The sequence below is a fragment of the Callorhinus ursinus genome, unplaced genomic scaffold, assembly GCF_003265705.2.
Source record: "Callorhinus ursinus isolate GAN/ISIS: 27379988/994484 unplaced genomic scaffold, GSC_fseal_2.0 scaffold2, whole genome shotgun sequence".
Taxonomy (NCBI): domain Eukaryota; kingdom Metazoa; phylum Chordata; class Mammalia; order Carnivora; family Otariidae; genus Callorhinus; species Callorhinus ursinus.
The window spans coordinates 26,625,806-26,648,268 of record NW_027397064.1 but is presented as its reverse complement, the minus strand read 5'-3'; the positions used below and the strand labels follow the sequence as shown (position 1 = coordinate 26,648,268).

General features: G+C 41.6%; 1 protein-coding gene across 7 annotated transcripts in view; it reads right to left on the bottom strand.

Annotated features, from left to right (window-relative positions):
- Positions 1-22,463, bottom strand: part of PLEKHM3 (pleckstrin homology domain containing M3) — a 179,228-nt gene that overhangs the window by 46,690 nt on the left and 110,075 nt on the right. Inside the window, exon 7 of one of the 7 annotated variants that reach the window (XM_073879388.1) lies at positions 9,288-10,012. The exons of the other annotated variants lie outside the window; for them this stretch is intronic. Coding sequence (XP_073735489.1) covers positions 9,875-10,012 — 138 coding nt within the window. The 3' untranslated portion in view covers positions 9,288-9,874. Of the gene's footprint in view, positions 1-9,287; positions 10,013-22,463 lie in introns of those variants that run through there. 7 annotated transcript variants of the gene reach the window in all.

Genomic DNA, 22,463 nt, shown 5'->3' with positions numbered 1-22,463 from the left:
ATGAATGTGAGTTAACACTTTTATAGTAAATGCTTAAGTTGGTAAAAAAAAAATGACAGCTCTACAGAGCATGGCTTTAGAAATATATACATGAAATTTGCATATGCATATATGTGAACATTATAAAAATGGAGAAGACCTTCCTTTTTTGGTTTTGTTTGGCCTATGTTTTCACTTGTCTCCGATAACCTGTTCATTTTCACAAAAGTTCTTGAAAACTGCCTATTAGTGAACCTGTCATGATTGCATTAGACTTGATGCTTGTATCTAAGGAGACCTATGTGTCTAATCAGAATGTTCCCTGACTTACGGGTGTTTTTAGGTTTTGGAAGGTAACACTGCCCCATTCAATTAGAATGACTTATAAGATATATGGAGTGTCAATAGCCCTATCTAATACCAGGCAATTTAAGGTCAGGTTTTTGTTTACATAATTATCACTGAATTCTAGACATTTAATCTTATCTCTTGAAATACCTAACTGGGAGTTAGTAAGTAAGCAATCAGGATGCATATAGCATTTTCTAGAATCTCACTTAACGTTTTCAATGCCCTTTTGCAGCTCTGCTTCTTCCTTTCTGTCCTCTCAGAAATGACCTCACGTCTCCCTCCCCTGAGGCACATTATTTGATTTTGATCACCTGGCTGGTCCCCAAATTCCTATAGTTTTAAATGGGTGTTTTGTAGTCAATAAAAGGAGAAACAGTATTGATATCATATTTTTTTTATCCATTCCCCAGACACTCAGAGGTCACAATAATTTCATACCACCCAGGGCACTGTGCAGAGGTCTGTTACCAAACTTGAACATTTTTACCATGTAGTTTGGCGTCATTTCAAGGAAAAGTCAATGTACTTGACTAACCTGCCTTAGACTTGGCCTTAAAAAAATGGAAACTATGATTTTACAACAGGACGACATTCAGAGATAAGATCAGGTTCAAAGACAAAAGCATTTTGAATAGCAGGCCCACATGTGATGTGTTCAGAGTTTTGGTAAAATCTAAATGGAAATGGGTCCTAAGAAAGGAAGCCCCGTAAAGAGCCAATTTTTCAGAGCGATGAGGGCAGACCGTCTGTGATCTGGTCCAGCCTCTGAGCCTCTCCACACCAGTAGTCTGCGTTTCTCCCTTCCAGCATCTCTGTGCCACTAGGCCAGAAGAGCGAGGACTCTCCTACAGTCATTTGCTACGGCTGGTGGCTCTAGCCGAGGGAAAACTATCAAGCAGGTCAGAGTTTTGTATGAGTCGTAGAGGTTTTTGTTTTCCTTGGGCTTTCTGTTCTTCAGGAGCATGGGTAATTGAAAAAGGATATTACTTCATTTCCTCAGTCTCTCCTTTATTTTTTTAAATTTACTTTATTATTTTTTTTTTAGTGAAGAGCACTCAGCTAATTGGAACTCCAGGCAATTGTAGAGTAGCTTAGGTCAACTGAGGGAAGAGCTTTCACTGCCTACCTCTCATATATATATTTAAATTGAGGTATCACATATATAAGATAAAGTGCAGAGATCTTAGGTACAACTCAATGAATTTTTAAACATGTGTGTGAAACTACTATTGTCCTATCCGCTCTCTTGGCCTCCAGCCCTAACCACACCAGCCCATTCTCTATGCCATCACCAGAACGATCTTATTAAAACACAGATTTGAACAAGTGATAAAAATGACACCAGCTGGTGCACCACCCCCACAGCAGTGACTGACTGTTTAGTCTGTGCCAGTCACTGCCCTAAGCTTTTTAATTCATTTTTTCCTTAAGCTAGCACAAGTCCAGCACTTGGAACATTTGCAGGCACATAGTGAGCCTTAAATAAATAACCATTATTATTATGCACAAGAGCCTTAAAAGGTCAATGTTTTTACCAATTACCAATTTGGAGGTGATAAAACTGAGGTTTATAAGGCTTAAGTCATTTGTGCAAGGTCACTCAGCTTGGACGTCTAGAGTAGGGAGCTGGACTCCCAGAGCCCAGCACTAACCACTACACTTCAGTATGTTCCTAGAACTGGTATTTCTTTCTTTTTCTCTTAAGATTTGTTTGTTTGAGAGTGCATGCACACGCATGCATGCGCAAGAGTGGAGAGAGGGGCAGAGGGAGAGAATCTTCAAGCAGACTCCCCATTGAGCATCTCACGACCCTGAGATCGTGACCTGAGCCAAAACCAAGAGTTGGACACTTAACTGAGCCACCCAGGCACCCCCAACTGGTATTTCTTTAATGAAAACCCCTCGAAGCTTCCTCAGCCCCTACAAGATAAGGTCTCAACTCCTAAGTATGCCCTACAAGGTCTTCCCACAAGCTAGGTAGGTACATCCTGTCTTTCCAAACTTGCTTCTAGTTTTTATCTACTGTGCATCCATCTCCCGCTCTCACAATGCCTACCTACTTCATCATTCCTTGAAAAAGTTCTGATCTTGATAACTCCTATTTATTGCTATCATCATGTATGAGTTCTGGATGCTTTCTGTACTTACCTCCAATTCTTACTGCAACTGCCCAAAATAAGTAGTATCCTACTCATTTTACAGTTAAGTAAACGGAGACAGAAAGATTCAGGGGTGTGTCTCATGGTCAGAGAGCCAATATGCACCAAAGCTGGAGTTTGAACTCAGGCCTGTCTGATTTTAGTGCCTTGGCCTGCTCTCATATGTGGCCTAGTGTCAGTTAGTTCCTAAGGCATTTTTGACTCTAGCTACCACTTGACCCCATCTTGCTCTGCCGCCTTCCACAGATGTAAACAGATCACTTGTTAAGGAGGTTAATGCTTCATTTCCATTCCAGGCCTTTCCAAGTACATTCAACCTTTGCATTCAAAAAGCTGAAATGGAATATTTCTGGAATATTCCTACTGCAGGCCCCAGAGCCAAACATTTAAACGGCAACTTTGTCCAAACAAAATGGCAAGTCTGGGACCAGATGAGGTTATGATTTAATGGCATGAACCTAGAGGGCAGAAGACTTGCTGCCAGTTAAACACCACATGCACTTTAGCAGAACCTCCAGGGGATGTGTGACTCATGAACTCCTGGGACATGTACAATTCCTGAGGGATGAGCTAGTCAGCTCTCCAAACAGAAGGACAATGGAGGATGAATTCTGTGGGCAGCCAGAAAGGCCAGAGTGGGCAATTTTTTGAACTGATCTCGCAAAGCATTTTATCATTGAAATAGCTAACATTCTTGTTGATTATGTAAAATAAAAAATACTGAAGCATTGGAACATTTGGTACATGTTCAGCTCCTTCTGTACCTCAAAAATGAATATTAATGTACAGTCTGTAAAAGTCTTATAACTTGACAGGAAGTGGCTGGCTCTGCAACTGTCTCCTGACAAGTTTTGGCAGCATTTGGCTGTGATCATTCAATCATACTTATATTTAAGATTAAACAATAAGTGAATTCTTTTTTTTTTTTTTAAAGAAAAGATTGACTTGTTTATTTTAGGGAGGGATGGGCAGAGGGATAGGGAGAGAAGGAGTCCCAAGCAGATTCCATGCTGAGCACGGAGCCTGATGCAGGGCTCTATCTCACAACCCTGAGATCACAACCTGAGCAAAAACCAAGAGTTGGACACTTAACCGACTGTGCCACCCAGGTGCCCTTAAAATAAATTCTTTAGTTTATTAATCTACATAAATGTAAACTATGTGTGTTTCTTTTCAAGTCCTGAGCTAAAAATTCTCACTGTTAAGAAAAAGTACAAAAATTCAACTTGGAATCAGTACAATTATTAAAATAATTTAAAAAGTAAATTGAGTTGACAAGTTGATTCCAAAGTCGGTCTGGAAGGATAAAAGGGCAGGCGTAGGTAAGACAATTTTATAAAACAAGAATATGAGGATATATTTGTGCTACTACATATGAAAATATCATGAAATTCAAATGATTGGTACTGGCGATTAGACTTGCTGCTGAGGAAATAGAAGTGATCGCTCAGAAACAGACCCCAGGACACACATGTAATTAGATTATGATGAATTTGGAATCAAAAGTCAGCATGGAAAGGACAGATAATTTAAAAAGGAGCTGAAATGACTGCTTACTCATTTTTTGGGGAAAAACCCTTATACCCTCACTTATACCATGAAGAAAAATAAGTCCCAGAAACTTAGTAAATTATTAAATGTATAAAATAAACTATTTTAAAAGATAAGAAAATGCAAATTCTTATTCATCTGATTCAAACATGGAGAAAGGCTTCGTAGGATTTAAAGCCTCAGAAAAAAATCACAAAAGGGAAAAGTGGACAGATCTGAACTCATAAAAGTTGAAAACTTTTGTTTATCAAAACATCATATATATAAAATCCGAGGGCAAACAACAAAACTAGGAAAAACATGACACCTAATGTATAAGGAACTCATGCAAACTAACTGAAAAAATAGCCTGTCTCAAATGGGCAAAATATGTAATCATTTTTTTAAACTGTAGTAATAAACATACAAAAAAATGCTTAGCTTCCCAAATAATAAAAAAATAGATACGCAAAGTCAAATAATGAGGAATCTTTTTTTGCCTCCAAAATTATCAAAGACGTGCACATGTGCATGTGCGTGTGCTTAAAATAACAATGGCTGGGGCTCCTGGGTGGCTCAGCTAGTTAAGTGTCTGCCTTTGGTTCGGGTCATGATCCCAGGGTCCTGGGATCAAGCCCTGCATCGGGCTCCCTGCTCAGCGGGGAGCCTGCTTCTCCCTCTCCCTCTGCCTACCCTCTCCCCTCAAATCAATCAATCAATCAATCAATCAATCAATCAATCTTAAAAAAAAATAACAGTGGCTAATGCTGAAGGGAGAACTGGCCATGTTGGCAGGTATGAAGCTAGTAAACTATCCAGAGCTTTTAAAAAGTTCAAACCCTGACTATAATAATTCCTCTTCTGAATTTATCTTAAATAACCAGAAGCTAAATGATTTTATACAAGGATGTATATCCTAGTATTATTTATAATACAGAATTGGAAACCCCTAAATGTCCAATAAAAAGGAAAAGGCATTAAACTATAGCAATAGAATCTTGTACAAGAAAACAAAAGAGCTAGTGCTTCTGAAGATTATTTAATAAGTTAAAGCAAGATAAAAATTTATATACTGTAAAGAATGAGCCATGTTTTGGCATAAAAAAGAACTAGCCAGATGTATATCTAATTATTAACTGTGCTGATGGGCTAATAGTAATTAACAATAGCAGAAGCAGCTAATCTTGGCTAGGTAGGTGATCTCATTCAATCCTCACATCATTGTTAGATCTTATTCCCCCCACTCTATGTGGGGGTGCTGAACAGTGGACCTGGGATTCAAACTCTGGTCTACCAAGGGCTGGGATCTGAACCTCTCCACCATGCTGCCAGGTGGTTACTTTCTCCCTAGTAACTGTTCTTCCAGATTCTGTGACATGAATATACTTTAATAATCTGGGGGAAAACACAACTTTTAAAAAAGTGAATCGGGGCCAAGAAGCTCTTGAAATTCTCATGTTCTGTCCCGTGACAGCCTGTGGTATGGAAGACTGTGCCACCAGTGAGTCCTTCCACTCTTGTCCTTGGCTCTGGGTTCTCTTTCTTCAATTTCCCATCCCTTTCTCCTCTTTCCAGTGTACATCCTGGATTCACTTGGTGACGGTGGGAAGCCCTTGGTGCATGGTGGTGCCATCTCAGGGCTGGTCTGGCCTACTCATTTTCTTTCCTCTGCCTCTCTCTTTTCCTACCCTTAGACTTCCTAGCAGCCCCTGGGAATAAGCCTGGTTCAAAGTTCTGGTTTAACAAAACAAAACAGGGCATCCTGGGGTTAAATCGGCCTTTCACAGTTCTATGATTAAATTGCATTTTTCAGTGGTTCTGCCTTTAAACTCAAACCCTTTTAAAGAGAAATTTAAGGAGAGCAAAACATAGGAAACAGTGCCAAATGCCAATAACATATTTTAGTCGTTTGGGGAATGGGCAGCTTTAGAAACCGCAAATTCCCACTTATGCAAGGGCTACTTGAGCTTTTTTCTTTATTGCTTAGTGACAGAAGCCTGGCTTTAGACCATGGTCAGAGTTGTTCTCCCTTGTTTTCTTTGTCTCTCTTCCTCTGAAAACAGTTATAAAAGGCCTGAGTTATCACAATGAGAGGTGCCTAAGCCTAAAGCTCTCATCAAATAACAAAAATCATTTTCCACTGATGTAGTTAGTTCAGACTAAAAGGCAGATCCAAGTCTGTCTTGGTACCTGTTATACCTGCTCAACAAGCTGCCTTATTGAACCCTGCACTCTAAGCTTGGGAGGCTCTACACATGTGACTTCACCAGTTGGCAAGGCTTTGGTACCATGTGCTCGGCTAGGTGTTCTGTCTCCGTTCTCCCAAAGAAAGTGATGAAAGGGGAAGATATGAATATTGTTTTGTGATTATGCTGTTCCAAACCATAGCTGGTACAATATAAAATGGAAAGAATCCCGAGAGCTCCCTATCAGGGACTATGAACCCAAACATCAGAGTTTAATGAGGAAGTTCTTCTTCTCAGCCCCTACCCTCAGAGCTAGATTATGGTGTGGCCCAGCCAGTCCCAGGACATGAATTGGTAAACTGTACCATATTATCACCAAATAAATTGGAAATAAGGTGCCAGTGAGCTCATGTTTCCATAGCTACTCCTTAAATTACTGGCAAATGTGAACTAGTCCCTCTAGAGGATAAGTAGATAGCAGTGGAAATTTTAAGAAACTTCTTTATATATTGAGTACTCAGCATTTTAGTGGTAAGCACATGTACAGAGGAACTGTAAGCCAGGGAAAGCATCCTGGAATGAAGCAGCTGACAATCATCTGAGCAGTCAATTAACATGGGTGCAAGAGATTAGTTTCATTGCATAAAAGTCAGTCAACTGATTCTGTAAAAACTGCAAAGAAAAAGAAGAATTATAAAGTTGGAAAAATATACAAATATCCTCAAAAAAATACTAGCCAGCGGTGCCTGAGTGGCTTAGTCAGTTAAGCATCTGACTCTTGATTTTCGCTCAGGTCAGATCTGAGGTTTGTGAGATCAAGCCCTATGTTAGGCTCTGTGCTGGGCGTGGAGCCTGTTTAAGATTCTTGATCTCTCCCTTTCCCCCTGCCCCCCACCCCCATGCTTGCTTGCTTTCTCTCTCAAAAACAACAACAACAAACCCAAAACCCCAAACAACAACAAAAAACTAGCCAACTGAATCTAGCAACATATAAAAAGAATTAAACACTATGACTAATTGGGATTCATCCCAGGAATGCAAGGTTGGTTTAACATCTAAAAATCAAACAATGTAATAGACCATATTAATAGAATAAAGGACAAAAACCACATGATCATCTCAATAGATGCCAAAAAAAAAAAAAAGCATTAGACAAAATCTAATATTTCTCTGTGGTAAAAGCATTTGACAAACTAAGAAGGGAACTTCAACAGATATAGGCTGGCCATGAAAAACTCAGTTAAAAGTATATTTAATGATGAAAGATCAGGGCGCCTGGGTGGCTCAGTTGTTAAACGTCTGTCTTTGGCTCAGATCATGATCCCAGGGATCGAGTCCCACACCGGGCTCCCTGCTCAGCAGGAACCCTGCTTCTCCCTCTCTCACTCCCCCTGCTTGTGTTCCCTCTCCGCTGTCTCTCTGTTGAAAAATACATAAAACCTTTTTAAAAAAATGATGAAAAATGTTTTATACTTAAGATCGGGAACCAGACAAGGATGTCTGTTCTCAACACATCTACTCAACATTTTACTGGAGGTTCTAGCTAGGACAATTGGGCAAGAAAAAGAAAAACTCCTGACGATGACAAGATCTGGTATATGAAAAAGTTGGACACATTTTGCTGACATGAAAGCCAGAAAAAAAAACTTTTAAGTATATTTTGATCAAGACTTTGTAATTATACCCATGTATGTTGCTTGTACTCTTGGAGAGGCTGTGACTAACACTCTCCAGTTCAGAGTTATGGAAACACTTATCAGGAATCCCATTCCAAATAAGTTAAAAAGGTAGTGCTACTGTTAGAGCATGTAATAAATTCCTCATTTTCAACAGAGAGAAGTATAATGTATTTTTATTGATAATCAGTTTCTCTCCCTCTTTCCCTATCTACTAAGTATATTAAATACTCTTTGAGTACATATTCAAAGTACGTTTAAAGAGTACCAATGAGTAGGATGCCAAATTATTAGCCTGCTTAGGCATCCACATATTTCAGTCGGGACCTGCTTTCTGCAGGTACTCTGGGTCATGGCTACTCCCAAGAGAAAAAAAGATGACATTAGTCTGATAGGCCTGTTGCAGGTCCACTTGTATTGGATCATGAAAGACTCCATATGGACATGGGGCTTAGCATCGGATCAGAACAAGCCATTGCCATCTGCTGCTGAAACCAAGGTCTTTGGGCTCATGAATATGAGAATCTGCCTGTCTCTCTATAAAGATCCTCTAAAGTACAAGGAAAGTCATGTAAGGGACAGGGCTACTCAGACATCTTAGAGTTAGTGAAATAAAAACATGAAAGCCAGTAATATCCACCAAGTCTACGGAGTGATCCAGGAGCCTGGGAATGTCTCAGGTCTGAGAGCTCTCTAACTAGTTTGTTTTCTTCCTTAGAGCATTGACTATAGCAGTGATCCTGTTGATTTGGGGTTGCTGGCCAATGCTGGCCTTGAACTTGCCAGATCTCCCCTGGCTAACTCAGCCCTATCCTGACAAATCATCTTAAGTTTTGCTGGAGTCTTTGAACTTTGCTTCTTGTCTGTGCTTTAGCCTTACAATTAACCCCTCCAACTCTAGTCTCCTTGACATTGGGCATTTGGGGCCTCCTCTCCCTTTTAAAACTTTTTCTGCATCTCCAATGGTTTCCTTCTAGATCAACTCTGAACTCAGAGTAAAAAAAATGTGTTAGTCAAAGCATGAAATGAAAAAACAGAAAAATGACTTTTCTTCCTAAATATGTCCAAGATTTTTAGCTTCTCTATTCTCCTAAGTCCCAGAAACAACAGCAGCAACGTCAAAGAAAAACAAACAAAAAACCAATGACTGTTTAAGTAGTTCTCAATCGTGCTCTGAACTTTCCACTTTGGAAGTGCAAAATGAAATAAACATTTTAGTGAATAGGAGTATTCCAATGGATTGGTTGCTCATAGTAACTATTTCAGAGATATCTCATCTTTTAAAAATTATTTTATTAATAATGAGCACTGTAGTCTTGATAGGAAAACTATAAATCTAGAGAACAGACATGAAAGAATTTCATATAAGCAGGATCTCTTTAATAATTTCCCTGAAGAAAATGCTTTAATGCACTTTAGAAAGAGATTGGCATGATTCCATATCACCCTTCCTGAAGTACTCAAGAATGCTAAGCAATGAAGAGAAAACCTACCATGAACAGTGACTGAGCAATGGCACCCAAATTTCATGTTTTCTGGATCAGCACAATTTTTTTTAAAGTTTTAAATCTTTACTTCTGCCAAATAGGGATATTAAAGACCAAACAATCTATTGACTATCACTATCATTTTGTAAGAAAGTAATGGGATTTTAAAGCTAAAAAAGTAGATATAGTAGGATTTCAGAAAAAAATTTTTTTTCAGCCTATATGGTGGTATTAAAAATTCCCCACATTATATTATTTTTCTCCCTTCTGTATGACCTACTGAAAACTCCATCCCAGATGAGCCCTCAACCGATGAAGGGAAGATGGGGATCTTTTTGATAAGAGCACGAGGAATCTCACTCAATGTTTGCCAAAATCATTGCTTTAAAGTTAACTTCAAAATAGAAGAATCAGGACAGTGTTTCCCAAACTTCAATCATGTGAAAACACTTTCACAAACGTTGTCACAGCTGCATTCCACCTGTGATATTTACTTAATGCTTTATTTAGATGGAGTCATTTGTTGACTCAAGTAAGTCTAAAAATGAAAGCCATATATGAATACCATAAATGGAAATCAGTATCCCGTGCCATAAAATCAAGATAACACAACTGGCTGGAAGACCCTGAGCCTGCTGCCAACTCTGTTAAAAAAAGAAAAAAAAAAGGATTAGCAGGTGTTAGGGGTTCAAGTCACAGCAGTACCAGAATAAATCTTTGTTTAATTTAACCTCAAGGACAGAAAGAGAATTGAAGGGAATAATTTTCTCATAATGCAATTAAATGTCGTTTAATGCCATGTCCATGTACTGTCTAGAGCATCTCTTGTACCAACCAATTTCGTTTTGGTAGAAATTCCATGGAATCAGAGGTCTCATTGCACAGTAATTAAAAGCACTGGTTAAACTGACTTTCCTGAGTTCAGATTCTGAGACTTTTCCACATACTAGCTGGTGACTTTGAGCAAGTTATTAACCTGCTCTGCCTGAGGTTTTCATCTAAGAAATGGACACAACAGTAATACCCACTTCACAGGTTGGTTGCGAGGGTGAAATGAGTAGATACACGTAAGGCTCGCAGAACTGTAAATAGCACACTAAGAGCTTAAAAACGTTATTCTTCATACCCCACACTTTGAAGAATGCCAAATTAGGATACTGAAGGCCTATATGAAGCTGTATGAGGCATAGAGTAATATAGTAACCTATTTCTGGAGAGAACAGAGAGCTAGGGAAAGAATGGTCATTCTTTGGTAATTTGAATTAAAAGAGTAACTCCATACACATGCATCTGTGGTAATTTACTGCTCATTTGGCTTGTTTCCTTCCATGCCCCATTTTCTTGGCTAAGAGCACTGCTGAGTGATATATTTTTGCCTTTAAGGCATAGTACACAATGCCTTTGACACAGAAAGGTCATGCCATACAGAAAGGCTTTCAGGATCTTAACTGTAAGTCACTACTTAGGTAAACAAGGCCATCTAAATATATGAGGCTTTTAATTATGAAATCAACGTCCCCTCTATTTAGAGTAAACAGTAGAATTAACATAGGATTTAATCCTCAGAGTGGCTACTCGTTATGATTTAATTCGTATTGCGAAATATAGTGAGGGAGGACTTACTCATCACTAAATCATCAAATAAATAAGCTAACATCAAAAACCAGTCGTTCTAGGGGGCTCCTGAGATGGATTAGTTGGTCCTGAACAAGAAAGACATATATTAACATATCCTAAGCTGTTGCCTTTCATGTGTTTCATCCCTTTTGTCCCTGGAACTATATTTAGTACAGAGGGAACAACAGCGCTGCCAGGGCAGTCAAGTAGAAAGAGAGGGTATTAATTTAGTAGGTCATGGTCAAGGTTAGGTAGGGCAAGAGATAGTGGACAAGTACACGATGAGTTTGGTAGACTCCAAGATAAGGCCATTTGGAAATTTATAGCAATCTCCAGACCCTCTGTTGGGTCTACCTTGATGGTGGCCTCGTTCAGAAGGATCTCTATCTTAAAAATACCTGTTTTCAGTCCCTGTCCATTTCACGGGGAGGGACCGTTTATTCCATCTCTAGAACCTGCCTCTTGATAACACCTTTACTGCCTCTTCCTCCTCTCCATTCAGTTCTGGCTGTTTTCTTCCTCCAGTGTCCCAACTTGAACACTTCAGCTTTTCCCTTTTGCTGCCATCCTCTCCCATTTGTAAGTTGCCTCCCTTTTCTCTACAGACCTCTGGATTGCTAGTTTCTTCTGATCAGGCCAAGTCCTCATCCTCATTTGCTCTGCTTTTTCAGGAAGGTCACTCAGCTTTTCTACTGAATTCTGCATCAAACACTAACTATTCTTTCTTAAAAATGTTACCTGTCCTTTCCCCCTTCTCTTCTTCCCACACTGCCAAGGACAGTTTTTGTAAATTCCTTCACTCTACTTTTATTATGTCTGTAAGCAATAGAATGTTCCAGATGCTGGAAGTGGAATGAAGTCACATCTTCTAATTTTCCTTTACACCTTTCCCCTAGGACCTACTCCTTTTAGAAAGCTTAGATTGAGTACTTCAGGGGAGACCATGAAGAGCAGAATAAACTCAGATGCAACACAGTAAATTCCTTTCACCTTCCTTTACTGAGTTTGCATCTGGTCCGGGTATTTAATCGAAAAGAGTGCCCAGGGGTGCCTGGCTGGCTCAGTTGGTAGAGCATGCAACTCTTGATCTTGGGGTTGTGGGTTCAAGCCCCACACTGAGTGTGGAGATTACTTAAAAATAAAATCTTTCCTTTTTTTTCCTTCCTCCCTCCCTCCCTCCCTGTCTTAAAGAGTGCCCAGGGTTGGAGCTCAATAAACCTTAACCATTAGCAGTGGCTCTATAGCTTTTAGTGAGTTCTACACCTTATCTATAGATGATCTCTATGTTCTGGGGTAAATTAACACTTTTGGATCTATTTGATTACAATGATCTGAATGGGTCATTTATGAAAGTATAATAGTGTCCTAGAAATGTCACTTTACTACCAAAATAAGGAGCAAAATTTCCACAGACATTCATGCAGAGTCTGCAGTATGGCAGGTGGGGTTCAAGTGCTGGGGATACTGGTGAACAACTCAGGCAAGGCCCGGCTCTTTTGGGGCAATGACTTCCTGTGAGTATTTAAAGGCCAAGGAAAATGATTGCAATCGTACTGGTCAAGGAAACCAGGTTAAAATCATACTATTAAGGAGGAGTAGACCAATTCGCTGGTGGATATGCCACTATGTTAACAAAAGCTCCACCTCCCTGAACTAGGATACACATTTAAGAGTGGGCAGGTTAAAAAAAAAAAAAATCCTAACCCAACCCAAAAGATAATGGGAATCATCTGTTCTGTTCTCATGTGCAAACCTATAATTTATGGAAAGATGGGAAAGAGAAAGTCCCTGAGGAGACCTAGCCAAGTTCTGTGGTGAAAATTCAACCGTATTCAAAGCTCAGACTGGAAGAGGTGGGGGTGGAGAGGAGCAAGAAGCCGCAGTAAAAATAACACGTCTTGAAGCAGCCAGCTCCCTTTCTTCTCCCCCTTTCCAGTGCCATTCCTGGGCCATTCCTGGGCCAAGCTGCCTTCCTCCTTTGCTCCTGCCACCCCAGCCCTTCCCCATTCACAGGTTATTAATTTTTCTTCTGTGTTTTTCATTCATTTTTTTAAGAATTCCAAGGTAGCTGTAGTAATCATAATTCTGTCACAAGGTAATGCCAGCAGAATAAATTATAGGGCATCTTAGGAAGTAGGTAGTTAACACCACATGAGAATGTGTGTTAATGAAATGGAGTTACCAGGAATTTTCAAATTATGGAAAGGAGACCATTTCCTTAAACACATGACCATGTATAATATATATATTTGTACATACTTACATACAAAGTAATTTACTACCAAGAATATGCTATAAGACCTGATAGTAGAAAAGGCTATCATTCTTAAGTGCTATGGGATACTGGCAGTATCACCCCACCAAACTCTGATATTTTTAGTTTTATCTCTATATCATGATGGCTACATGTTGTCTTTTTTGATGCTTCTGTTGGCTATTATCACTTACACTTTAGAAACAATATTATAAAGCTATGGTTAGTAATAAATCAACTATTTGATTTTTTTATTTTTAGAGAGAGGGAGAGAGGCAGAGGGAGAGAGAGACTCTTAAGCAGTTTCCACGCCCAGCTCATGAACCCAATGCAGGGTTCAATCTCTTGGGATCACAACCTGGGCTGAAACCAAGAGTTGGACGCTTAACTGACTGCGCCACTCAGGTGCTCCCCAACTACTATTTTATTTTATTTTTAAAGATTTCATTCATCCATTTGAGGGGGGTGGAGAGAGTGTGCGCGCATGCACATGCGCACGCGCAGCAGGGGGAAGGGGTAGAGGAAGAGGGAGAAGCGAGCAAGGAGCCTGATATGAGGCTCAATCCCAGGACCCTGAGATCATGACCTGAGTCGAAGGCAGACACTTAACCGACTGAGCCACCCAGGCGCCCTCAACTACTATTTTAAATGTATTTTTTAAAATGCCAGTATTAGTGATTTCTGCTGGGCCATTTGAAAAGGCATTTTTTATTACACTTAATTTGCTCACATACTTCAACAAAAGTTCAATATATGTACTTTTTATTGGCTCCCTTATCGGCCATGGAAGGTAAATTATTATCCATGTCAGAGATGGAGAAATTGGGGCCATCTAAACTAGAAAAGATTGGTGGTAGTGGTGGAACGAGGATGTGAAATATACATCAAATTGTCCAGGCAGGGAATCCTCCTTGTATCATTTCAGTTTCTAATGTCTGTTGCAGTGTTCTTGCTATTCATGGGTAACTTTAATTGTTAGAATAAAATAGAGAAAGAAAGCACCCCTGGTCACAGGGTGCATGATAAAGCCTCATTACAGTATGGAAATCAACTGAACTTTGTTTTTTTTAAGATTTTATTTATTTATTTGACAGAGAGAGAGACAGTGAGAGAGGGAACATAAGCAGGGGGAGTGGGAGAGGGAGAAGCAGGGAGCCCGATGTGGGGCTCGATCCCAGGACCCTGGGATCATGACCTGAGCCGAAGGCAGACACTTAACAACTGAGCCACCCAGGCGCCCCCAAACTTTGTTAATGACTGTGAGGGACTTTTAACAACAGCACTCCCGGAGTATTCACTATCAGCCAGCCATTCCTCAGTACTTGACGTATTTGTGACTCCCTTAACCTCACAATCTTATGAGGTAAATACTTTAATAATCCCCACTTGACAAATAAGGAAACTGAGGCATACCAAGTTTAAGTTATTTGCTCAAGGTCACACAGCAGGTAAGGGGTACAGCTAAGATGCTGGTATTCTTTTTATTGTGGTAAATATATGTAACATTTACCATTTTTAGGTATAGCTCTTTAGGTATAGCTCATAATCCCTTTTGATTGGTTACATTTCATTGATTATTTTCAGAATTCTGCAGCTTCTCCTCCACTGTTAACCATTTCATCGGTAATAAAATCGCAATTCAGACAATTCGTTGGTTTTCCTAACTAGCATAGCGGGGCCGCATCAGTACCTTCGGAAGAGATGACTTCAGTCCGTGTGGTGCCCCCACCCTCCCCGCCCTCGATGGATTCAGAAGCTAGCTCCAAGGTCTTAAGTTTCTTTGCCTTCCTCATCCTAAGCAGCTGAAGCAACTTGTCTCTCCACCCCTTTCATTATCCCATTCTGCCCACCCCATCAGTGGGGTGGAGACTCACAGCTTATAAATGTGCTGAAGAAAACCCCAGAGGCAAGAAACGAGAATAACTTGCTCGTGCTAACAAAACAAGCCAGAATACACAGTAGGGGCCAAGACCTCACAGTAGCTGGGTTCCAAATCTTTCCTTATCCCAAGGAGCCAGACTGCCTGCCTCTCTATTCTAAGCTCAGGCAATGTGGTTTAAGCAAACTCATAGAAGGAATTCAAGCCTCAAGATCCATTTTCAGCTTCTCCCAGATCCCCATGTGCCTTTTTATCCTCACTCCATCTTGTCCAGCCCAACGTGAAAGCCTGTGTAAAGCCCATTACATGTCTCACTTTGAAAGGACTTGAATGCCCTTATGAACTAGCTCCTGGCTGAAATCTTCAGTCCCACGGAGACAGAGAAAGCAGCAGCCAGTTGGAAAACACAAAAAGAGTTGTTATCTTTATGTCAAATTAAACTCAGGTCTGCTTAATATCTTGGCCAACTTATGCCACAACTATTTTGGCCCTTTCCGCCACCCCAAAGCCTTTTGTGGCCAAAATGCACCACCGTGTTGCTGTCTGACAGTGTGTGCTAGCAGGCTTCTGTGCCAAAGCCAAGTAACACCCTTCCTTCTTTGGGTTGTGGGGTAGCAGGGGACGGTTTCTAATTCCTTTTGTGACCACTGACTAAGAGCTGAGTGGTCAACAATTTGGCAAATTATATACACACCTAAAACATCAGCTGCATCAGATTTTTGTTCTCTATTCTTCCAGGAGCTGAAAGGAACCTTTAGGCTGAAGGCAATTCTAGAAGAGTTAGGTTTTCTAACCACGTTCTATGGGAGGGATGCTAGCAGAACTCCAGGCACACAGGATCCTGAGCAGCAAAGAATCATCTTTGATAAGGGCACATGCCAATGATTTAAGCCAAAGGCAACGGATGGGAATTAAAATTAGCCAGTTATGAACGCACGCGCGCGTGCACACACACAAAGAGAAAAAGCAGCTCTACCACAGAAGTCCTTTTTGGAAGCAGACTAGCTATAAATATATAAACACACTGACACAGGTCAGCCATAGCTATGAATACAGAATATACTAAGTCCAAACAAAAAACAAAACAAAACAAAAAGCAAATTCATAGTATCATAAGTCCATATGGAATTAGCATGGGACTTTAATATATCCTGTGTGTTATCCAGTTCTTTGTTCTAGAATTTTGCTGTTTTTGACGACTACTGGTCACTGGGTTGGAAAAAACGAAAATATTTTGACCACCGTGGCAGCTATTAAAACCGACCTGTAGGGGCACCTGGGTGGTTCAGTTGTTAGGGGTCTGCCTTTGGCTCAGGTCATGGTCCCAGGGTCCTGGGATGGAGCCCTGCATCAGGTTCCCTGCTCAGCGGGAAGCCTGCTTCTCCCTCTCCCACTCCCCCTGCTTGTGTTCCCTCTCTCGCTGTCTCTCTCTGTCAAATAAATAAAATCTTAAAAAACAAAAACCAAAACTGACCTGTAGAAATTTTAGGGGCTGTGGACTACTTGGGGGAATCTGGGCAGGAAGCTGGGCCTGACCACTACGATCGTATCATCTACACGTGGGCCCTGGAATTTTTACATATGTGGTGCTGGTACTCTGAGGCTAGTAATGGGTGCATTTACATAGTTCTGTTCCCCTCTTTGCCTTCTATTATTCTCTCCTACCCAGTGGTAAGACTTGGTGGAGCTTCAGCAATGGTAGGGCTTGGCCTTGCTGCCAGGCCCTGCATCCTCGTGGATGCCTCTTGAAATAATGTTAGCGCTGGCGGGAAACAGTACAATGTAGTGGTTCAGAGTGTGTGCCCATTTGGAGAAGGGAATCCTTCAACTGTGGGGGTAATCAAACAGCTGGTCATATGTGTTATTCTTTGATAAGTCTGAAAACTCTCATACGGAACTGAAACAAAAGAGGATATGTGCTAGAACAGGGCAGCTGGTTTTTTGAATTTCAGCTCTTCCACTTTAGCTAGATGACTTTAGGCAAGTTCCCCTCCTGTGTAAAAGGTGCATAATAATAGAACCTATCTCAGAGGGCTATTGGGATTAAATGAGATGATCCATGTAGATTTAGAACACAGTCTGACCTAAAGTAAGCACTCTATAATAAAAGTCACATTTTTTGAACATGTAATAAAAAATAGCTATGATTAATCAGTACATTGTTCTCATCTTATAAAGACTTTAAGCACCAGAGATATTATGTGACTTGGTAAAGGATGAGCTACGGTCACCCTGGGTCATAGGTTTCCTGAATACCCCTCTCTCCTCCCTCCTTGACTAAGTACTGTGAATATGAGAGGCCCCTTGCCCTCAGGGAGGCTGTGCCTCAACAACTCTGGGATGAAGCAAGCAGACTCAAAGTCCTGGCCCTTTCTCGTTCCTTCTGTCTGTCAGATGATCAGTCCCTGCCCCCAGCTGGCAGCAGGCAGAGAAAGGAGAAAAAGATGAAACTCCAGTCAGTAGTTTTACTCCCTGGGATTGCTAGACTTTCTCTCCGTACCCTTGACCTCTGCTCCAGCCCAGAATCCATTCAACAACATCCTTGCCCAGATTCCCTTGTTCTTCAGGTCTGAGCCTTCCCTTAGGATGCCCCATTCTTTTATTGTCCTTTACCTGACTCTGCTTTTAGCCCTGACAAACGCCAGCTCCTAGTTCACCAAATAACCTGATTGATGCCGCCCATTTTGGGAGCAAACTCACTAAATGTCATATCACCTTCCGCACATTTTTATTAGCCAACTTTTGTGTGCTGAGCACTATTCTAACTGCCACGAGATTGTAAGGTATTATGAGATTAATCTGTCTTTAAGGGCTATATAAAAGTAGTATATTTGACTTGTGCACTGTCCTTCAGATCCTATTTGTGAAAATGCTTAAAACTGCTATTTAAGGACAAAAAGTCAAAACATCAGTTGATCTTTGGCAAATGGAAATCTTGACATTTGTCCCTTGGAACTGAAGGAGTGGGTGTCTAGCTTTCATTCCAGGTTTCTTGCTATGCCCAGAGCCCAGTTATGAAAACTGACAAGGAAGTCCCAGAAAGCACAGAGGTAAAAGTAGGGTGGCTTCTACAGTTTAATTGCTCCTCAAGGATCATGGAACCAGGGTCCTAGAGCTGGGAGGGGCTGTAAAAATTGTTTAATTCAACCTTTCACTCCACAAATAAGGAAACCTAGGGCTCTAGAAATAAAGTAGTAAAGAGTCTGAGATTCTCTTGGGAACAGATTTGTACAAAGCCAAAGCTGGAGTAAAAAAGTGGTCCAAATTGGATGTAATGTGTGAAATTGTCATTTGAAGATGCCCTATATCTTTAACACACGGGTTAACAGGGTTGAAAATAATCCCTTCAGGGGTTAAAAATCCATTTTAAAAAAAACAACTCAGGTTTTGTAAAGCTGTAAGAAGGGACAGGGATGGGGATATTTTTAGAGGTAAGCCGTGTTTCCCCTCCTAAGATTTAATGGAACACATGCATTCAGGGAGATGCGTGGAATTTAAACACAATTCAGCATCAGTTAATTCTAAGAGTAAAGGTCCTTCAGTCCGGCTCCCTTCCACCTGCACGTTAAAGGAAGCTAGAAAGCCAATTACACTCACAGCAGGGCCTCTCCCCGGACTGCAAAGGAAGAATGTACTGCAAATTCTACGTGTGCTTTACAAGCTAGTAAAACTATAATTGTAGGTGGGAAGGAAACATGGGTTCTCTTTGTTTCTGCCAACAGCTCAGTCTGGTAAGCTCCACCCTTCTATAGCTACAGAAACAGTGTGGACTCTGTATTTTTTTAAGCTCAAAAAATGTACACTCTATGATTCTACAAAACTTAAAGAATGCTTTTTGCTAAAACTGAAAAGATGATCTGTGTACAGCCCACCAAAAGGGCACGCATTCTTCCAAGAGACAGGTGCTGAAGGTGCCTACCTTTTTTGGGGAAGCCAAAACTCAGCTTCTGGTTGGTTCATGTGCTGAAGGCGTCTTAGCAAGACCAAAGAAAGATGGTGAGGCCAGGAGGCCAGCATGTGATTCTGACTTGTGATATCTAGCCCAGCCCTCTAGGGAGGTCTCACTGCCAGGAAGAGGGTAGGGTGGGAGGCTCTGGAAGAGCAGTTCCCCTGTGGGGCCACTGGGGAGGTCTGGTCTAGGACCACCCTGGAGGCAGGAGGAAGCCCACCCAGGGTTTCTCGGCTTTCCCTATCAAGGTGCTGGTGAGAGGCTAAACAGGTAGAGCAAACATGACTTCTGTGTGGTGGCTGCCGTCTGGTGTCCACAGATGCAGTGTCTTGCTGCTGCTCGAGAAAGCCACAGGGAGCCATTTACAAAAGGTCCCCATCTCCTAGCCAACGCTAACCCCAGTAGTTGTACCACTAATGAAGCTGGTAGCTCCTAAGCTCCGTGTGTCAAACAGCGTTCTAACAGCCTTACACGTCTTTACTCCTCTAAGCCTCACAGCAACTTCTGAGAAAGGTACTATTATTATCCCCGACTTCGGAGATGAAGTGTTTCATGAGTTATGAAGAGAAGGGACTTGTCCAAGGTCACCTAGTGGAGTCTGGAGTGAGCTGGCATTTGAATGTGGGCAGCCAGGCTCCAAGTAAATCACCCTGTACCATCTAGTCCCTCTGCAATGCCCAGCATCAGGTATCATCACCCTTTTGGAGACCTTTGTTCCAGGCAGAAACTTCATCCTAGGTTGGCCTCACACTGGCCTGCTGGTCTCCTAAAAGCTCCTGACAGCCATCTTTATTTTGATTTCTATTTAATTTTCCACCTCACAAAGCAGTGCCAGAGACAGGGAATCTGGTGATACCTTCTGAATATGATTTATTAACCAACAGCTCGAGGAAATGGAGGGCTTCCTTGCTGCCACGTGACCTTCCTAATGTTTGCATTGCTGCCCTGACCTTGCAAAGTGACCTGGAATAGCTCGCCTATTTCTCTGTGTGTGTCTACTTTCAGAGCCCAGCTGTCAGCCTGTGCAAGTCTGTCAATTAGTATCTCAAGGGTTTAGGATGGGGTCCGGAGCCTTTTGAGGAGCACAATCTAACACCAACCTCCAAATTCCTTCTTGTAATTGAGCATTCATTAGTTTTGACGGAACAAAAGCAGGCATTCTCTATTATAAAGCAGAGGTCAAAACCAGTGGCTATGTTTTGTTTGGCCTGCAGAGTGTTTAAATATTGAGAAATTTCACATAAAAATACGGATTTCCGGCTTCTCTTGGAAAATGGGAAGAGATGACAACTCCCCTACTGAAAAACAGCTGTCCCCTTCAGAGGGGGACGCTCTCTGGTTTCTCATCATGACCTGAAGGCTCCACTTGGGCCTGCCTTGGGCACGGATGCCACTTGCCTGGCCCCTGCGGAAACTTTGTTCTAAAGCCATATCGGTCTCCTTTAAATGCAGAATGAAATGGTTAGGCTGCCCCTGCGATGTGCTTGGCATACCAGTACAGAACTGGGAGAGAATGTTCTTAGAGGGCAGGTGCTGTGCCTTTCCGATCCTATCCACAGACCTGGCACAGTAAGTTCGTGGTACATCATACACCATTTACCACTTGCTTCTCATACAGATAGATGAATGAATGACTGGCTCTCGGGAAAGAAGTGAATTTCTGAGTGACAAGAAACCTGCTCAACAGCTAACAGAAGTCTGGGCTTATTAATGCTTCAGCAGCTTTCTGAGTGATTCATGATGCTCCCTATACCTCTCCTTAATTTGTTGGGCTGTAAAGATCTTCCCTGCTGTCACAAATGATTTTATCTTGTTTAAAATTCCAGGAGCAAAAGTGTTGATGGTTCACTAGGATTTAGCCAGAAATTTGAAAACAAACAATAAGAAAGGCTGTGCCAGTCAGCCTTCTAATTTTTTCTCAGAAAGATGGGGGGCAATATTACTGAAAAGCAACAAGTTTCCAACGTGGATCACAGTGCAGGCCACCATCACATGCAGCCAATAGTTTCATCAAAGACAGGTGTGCTAAAGCTGTCTTGTGAGTCGCCATCCTGCTCCATCTCTGGAGCAACCTCAGGTGAGAGAACTTTGTGAAAATGCTAGAAACCTCCTTAGCCTTCGACACCTGGCTAGACAGCCTTCTCGTGACCCCTCTGGTCCCTTGAGGACCAAACTACAAATGTGGTAGAGTGGCTGGCATGAGGGAGGCATCAAGGGGTAAAATACTGCTCATTAGGTTGAGCACAGCCTCTATTAGAAGTTCTTGGCACAAGACAAAGTACAGGAGTTTGACTATAACCAGTAAGAATCACTAGTCCTTTCCTGAGAAAATGAGCTCCCTCAACTTCAGGGCCAGCACAGCTATGGGCACATAGTGTGTACTTAATCAACATTTGAATGAATGAATGAATGAATAGGGAGGAGGCACCCAGCCAAGGGTTTGGTGACTGAGAATTTGGCTCATGTTTCAGGAGCACAGGTGGGAGAGAAAAATTATAAACTCCACACACTGTGGAGCTCTAGCCTGGAGACTCTTTCACAGATTTTTTATCACATTCATTTGTGAGGAAAGTAAAGTGATTCCATCATACTCATTCCATGAATGTTTGTTGAGACAATTTATCAAAATAACCCTGAAGCATGCAGACAGAATGTTCTTCAGAAACGTCAAAGTCAGTAATGAAGACTTTCCTGCTTTCCTTCATGACGGAAACACTGTAGATTGGGTCATTGATGGGTTTGAAACTACCAAGGCCTGAAAGTTTTCTTCCCATTCCCCTGCATCTGGCTTCTGCCTACAGGCCCTCACATTTCAAGTCAGATCACAGCCTCTAGGAAGCCTTCTAACAGTTGAGTTACTGGTGTTCCAGTGACCACTGCTGCAAAACAAAATACTCCAAACCTAGTGGTGTAAAACCACCATTTTATTCTCAGATTCTGTGGGTCAGAAATTCAGGCGAGATGTAGTGGAGATGGCTTTTCTCTGCTCCGTATCTGTTGCCTCTGCGGAGGAGACTTTCAACTAAAGGTGGAAATCCTTTGAAAGTATCTTCACTCCATGCCTAGTGGTTGATGATGGCGGTCAGCTAGAATGACGACCTGTGGCCTCTCCTTGTGGTCTCTGTGCATGGGCTGGTTTGGGCTTCCTTACAACATGGTGGCCGCTTCCAAGCGTGAACAGGCAGGTTGAAGCTGTATCACCTTTTATGAACTAGCCTTGGGAGAAGCCACCTAGCATCCTAGCATCACTTCCATGGTTACCAGCCCAGCCAAATTCAGGGAAAGGAAACACAGACCCCACCTCCCGATGGAAGGAATGTCATAGTCATAATGCAAGGAGGGCATGTGGGATGGGAGATGCTGTTGCTTTGCAAACTATAACTTATTTCCAAAAAA